General features: G+C 43.8%; 1 protein-coding gene across 1 annotated transcript; it reads right to left on the reverse strand.

The window, feature by feature from the left end:
* Positions 1-1,993: 1,993 nt before the first annotated feature.
* LOC138890268 (uncharacterized) lies at positions 1,994-4,581 on the reverse strand. The gene is made up of 5 exons (XM_070173644.1): positions 3,832-4,581; positions 3,321-3,639; positions 3,031-3,266; positions 2,282-2,623; positions 1,994-2,200 (listed from the first exon to the last, which is right to left on the reverse strand). Exons 1-5 carry the CDS (start codon positions 4,579-4,581, stop codon positions 1,994-1,996), a joined length of 1,854 nt encoding a protein of 617 aa, XP_070029745.1.
* Positions 4,582-5,427: the final 846 nt, after the last annotated feature.

Consider the following 5,427-nt stretch of genomic DNA (forward strand, 5'->3'; position numbering starts at 1 on the left):
AATTTGAAAGTTTTCGCTTCAACCCACTTGGTGAAATAATCAATGGCGACCAGAATAAATCTGTGTCCGTCTGATGTTGCTGGCTCAATTGGCCCAATGACATCCATGCCCCAAGCAACAAAGGGCCATGGTGCCGACATTATATGCAATTCGGATGGTGGAGAATGAATCAAATCTCTATGCACCTGACACTGATGACACTTGCGCACAAAACTGATGCAATCACACTCCATAGTAAGCCAATAATAACCTGCTCGGGGAATCTTCTTTTCCAGGACGTACCCACTCATATGCGGTCCATAATTTTCGGAGTGTACCTCAGTCATGATAACTGTGGCCTGTCTAGCATCTATGCATCTTAGCAATCCCAGATCTGGAGTTCTTTTGTACAAAACCCCTCCACTGAAGAAAAATCCACTTGCCAATCGTCGAATTGTTCTTTTCTGATCACCCGAGGCTTGTACCGGATATACCCCCATTCTAATGTATTCTTTGATATCATGGAACCATGGCTCCCCATCAAGTTCTTCGTCCACTATTTTGTAGTAGGCATGCTGATCACGGACCTGAATCTGCAAAAGGGTCCACTAAGCCTTATATGGATGATGTAACATTGATGCCAGAGTAGCCAAAGCATCGGCAACTTCGTTATGGATCCTTGGGATATGCCTGAATTCTATTGATTGAAACCGTTGACAAAGATCATGCAAACATTGTTTGTATAGTATGAGTTTCAAATCCCGTGTTTCCCATTCTCCCTGAATCTAGTGCACCAGGAGGTCCGAGTCACCCAAGACCAAGACTTCTTGGACACCCATATCCACAGCAAACCTCAAACCAAGAATTCATGCCTCGTACTCCTCCATGTTGTTGGTACAGTAAAAACGAAGTTGAGCCGTAATAGGGTAGTGCTGTCCTATTTCAGAAATAAGTACCGCTCCTATCCCTACGCCCTTCATGTTTGCAGCCCCATCAAAGAAAAGTTTCCATCCTGGCTTCTCAACTTGTTCCAACTCATCAATGTGCATCACCTCTTCATTGGGGAAATAAGTTTTCAAAGGTTCATAATCTTCGTCAACCGAATTCTCGGCCAAATGGTCCGCCAAGGCTTGTGTTTCATTGCATTCCGAGTCACGTAGACAATGTCAAACTCTGTGAGCAGGATCTGCCACTTTGCAAGCCTTCCTATGGGCATAGGCTTCTAGAAGATTTACTTCAATGGATCCAAGCAAGATATGAGGTAAGTAGTATAAGATGACAAATAATATTTCAGCTTCTGTTCCACCCAAGTTAGGGCGAACACATGTTCTTTCAAGGTGAGTATACTTAACCTCGTAAGATGTGAATTTCTTGCTGAGGTAATAGATGGCATGCTCCTTCTTGCCAGTGATATCATGTTGACCCAATACACAGCCGAATGAATTGTCCAGAACCGTCAAATACAGAATCATATGTCGACCTGGTTCTGGCGAGACCAACACGGTGGATTTGACAAATACCCCTTTATCTTATCAAATGCTTCCTGACATTCATCTGTCCACTTGACCGCAACATCTTTCTTTAACAGTTTGAAGATTGGCTCACAGGTTGTCGTGAGGTGAGCGATGAACCTGCTGATATAATTCAATCTCCCCAACAGACTCATCACCTCAGTCTTGTTCCTCGGAGGTGGCGATTCCTGGATGGCCTTGACTTTCGATGGATCCAGTTCAATACCCCGGCGGCTGACTACAAACCCCAACAACTTTCTAGACGGCACCCATAAATCACACTTTGCAAGATTAAGCTTGAGATTGTACCTGCGAAGCCTCTGGATGAACTTCCTCAGATCCCTAACATGGTTAGACTACTTTCTAGACTTCACGATCACATCATCCACGTACACCTCGATTTCTTGGTGTATCATATCATGGAATATTGTTGTCATTGCCCTCATGTAGGTTGCCCTAACATTCTTCAAACCAAATGGCATGACCCGATAGCACTACATTCCCTACGGCGTGATGAATGCTGTCTTTTCTACATCTTCCTCGTCCATTAAGATCTGATGATAACCCGCGTAACAATCCACAAAAGAACCAATCTCATGTTTAGCACAATTATCAATCAAGATATGGATGTTCGACAATGGGAAATCGTCTTTTAGACTCGCCTTGTTGAGATCCCGATAGTCAACACACACCTTGGTTTTGCCATCCTTCTTCGGCACAGGCACAACATTGGCTAACCAGGTAGGATACCGGGTGACCCGAATGACTTTGGCATCGAACTGCTTGGTGACCTCTTCTTTAATCTTTACACTCATATCTGTTTTGAAATTTCTCAGCTTCTGTTTGACAGGAGGGAATGCCGAGTCAGTGGGAAACTTGCGAATCACTAAATCAGTGCTTAGACCCGGCATGTCATCATAGGACCATGCAAAAACATCTTTGTATTCGAATAGTGCTTTAATTATCTCCTCCTTGAGTTGAGGTTCCAGATGGACACTTATTTTAGTTTCACGGAAATTATCTTGATCCCCTAGATTAACTGCTTTTGTATCGTTCAAATTAGGTTTGGGTTTTTCCTTAAAATGACTTAATTCCTTACTAATTTCTTCATAGGCCTTATCATCATCAAATTCCTACTCGTCATCACACTCAATTTCTTGTATTATTATCTCAGAGTTAGATTAGCTTTTAAAACTGGGCCGAAGATTCCTCATGCATGTCATGTCATTGATATCAGCATAAAAAGAACTGTACAAAAGAAGAAAACAAAATAAAACTAGAAGAAATAAAGGAAAAGGAACAATTGCATTTCATTGAATTTAAAGATAACAGGGTTTTAACACATCTAACTGGACAGAACATAATATCTGAATTACAGACCCTGGAATAATCTAGACAACTAAAAGAAAATCAAAACCCACTACCAAGACTCCCTCCGGATAGGAAGAGGAGTGGCTTCCCAGTTGTTGACTTTTGCACGTGGTCCCACGAATTGCACATCTGCCTTGTTTGACCCTTCCCCAGCCTCAACCATGTTAACCTCGGCGAACAACCTTTCGAGTCCCTTCTCCAAGTCTCCATTAGCACCAATCAATGATCCAGGAACTTTTAACAATAGGTGCTTTCTGATACCCGGCCTGACGAATGATTTGGACATACGCGGGATTGGCTTTGGCAATGTCCATGCTTTCTGTCTCATTTTCCTGGCTCTTCTTACATATGCAACTGTAGGCTTGAACCCCAGACCAAAAGTATCCAGATTCTTTGGAAGAGAAACTGGTTGCACAATACCTTGCAAAGCTGCACCCAAACCCTTGCCCGGTATAAAACCATTTTTCAACATTTCAACGGCTACCATGACTGATGCCACAACCATCTTTGGAGTTGGAACGCAATTTCCTTCCAGAATTTTCTCTACTGATACTGTGTCGAAAATCTGATAAATCCATGGTCCTTTATCGTCGTCAACCTCTATGAGCGGAACAACAACGTCATTAGGAACACACAAATTGTCTTCACCGTGTATGACAATTTCTTGTCGATCCCATTCAAACTTGACCATTTGATGCAGAGTAGACGGGACCGCCTTGGCAGCATAAATCCAAGTTCGTCCCAATAGCAGATTGTACGAAACAACCACATTGAGCACCTGTAACTCTATAGTAAATTCAACTGGCCCTATGGTGAGCTCAAGCACTATGTCCCCAACTGAATCTTTCCCTCCACCATCGAATCCCCGAACACAAATACTATTCTTGTGAATTCTTTCATCTTCCACTTTCAGCTTGTTCAACGTGGAGAGAGGACAAATGTTCGCACTAGACCCATTGTCAATCAATACCCGAGTAACCACGGAATCTTCGCATTTCACCGTCAGATAGAGGGCTCTATTGTGCTCAGTGCCCTCCATGGGCAGCTCATCATCAGAAAACGTGACTCTGTTTACCTCAAATATCTTGTTAGCTATCTTTTCCAAGTGGTTTACTGAGATTTTGTCAGGGACATGGGCCTCGTTCAAGATCTTCATCAAAGCCCGAAGGTGCTCATCGGAATGGATCAATAATGACAATAGCGAGATTTGAGCCGGTGTTTTCCTCAACTGCTCCACAATGGAATAGTCCTGCACTTTCATCTTTCTCAAGAACTCCTCTGCTTCTTCCTCGGTCACGGCTTTCTTCACCAATACTGGGTTATCTTTTGAAGTCTTAGCTTTCCTCAACTCTTCGGGGGCAAAGCATCTCCCCGATCGAGTCAAACCATGGGTCTCACATACTTCTTCTTTAACCTCTTTCCCCTTGTAAGTTACTATCACTCGTTCATAATTCCATGGGACCACCTTGCTGTTAATCATTGGAAGTTGAGTTACTGGCTTTATAATAACAGGTTTTATGCGAGCACCCTTCACGACCACAATAGGTTTACTTGTAACCCCTGGTACCACCACTTTGGCTTTCTCTGGTTTCACTGCAACAGTGCTTGATGACCCTTTCTCGGTTACCACAACTGGCTTATTGCCTACCTCTTTCAACTGGACCACTGATTTCCCACTGGTTACCTTTTCCTTTGAACTGGTTTCACTGGAATGGATCATCATCACCATCTGCGAGGGTTTCTTAGGCTCCCCTCCCTTGTGTATCAACTTAATCATATGGGTCTCATGGTGAGCTGGCAGCGGATTCTGGTTGATATTTGGTGCTACTGGGGCTTGAACCTCGATCCAATGAGTATTAATAAGCTTTTGCATAGCTGTTTTCAGTCTCCAACACTTTTCTGTGTCGTATCCCGGGGCCCCTGAACAATACTCACAACTCACCGAGCGGTCAAGATTTCTGGGAAGGGGATTCGGCAGTTTGGCCTCGATCGGATTCAACATACCCAACTGTCTCAGTCTGTGGAATAGACTAGTGTAGGATTCTTCCAATGGAGTAAAAGTCTTCTGCTTCTGCAGCCTCTCATTCTTAAAGGCTTGACTGGGTCGAAAACCTATTCCCGGAGGATTTCTGTAGGCTTTTGGGGGTGGATGGGTATTTTGTGGAGCTTGATATGGATTTTGTGGAGCAGGCGCATTCCATTGTGCATGAGCGGGGGGTTGGGTATAGGTTTGTGCTTGATGGACAGAAAAATGGGGATCTAGCAGTGGGTAATAGTGTTGTGATGGGCTATATGGAGTGTGGGGGTAAGTTTGGGGCCCCAAGCTTCCGACTCGATCGTCGCAACATCCTCTTTCTTCTTCTTTCCAAGTATACCCCCAGTGCCATTTTGAATGGCCTGGGTGGTCGCTTTGATTGCTAAATAACTCATGATCTTGTTGGACTTGAGTCCCTCCTCAACCATGCCTCCCATTTTCACAACTTCATTAAAGGACTTGCCCATTGCTGACACCAAATGACCAAAATAAGTGGGTTCCAAAGCCTGCAAGAAATAATCAACCATCTCG

Source organism: Nicotiana sylvestris, chromosome 1 (genome assembly GCF_000393655.2).
Source record: "Nicotiana sylvestris chromosome 1, ASM39365v2, whole genome shotgun sequence".
Classification (NCBI taxonomy): Eukaryota; Viridiplantae; Streptophyta; class Magnoliopsida; order Solanales; family Solanaceae; genus Nicotiana; species Nicotiana sylvestris.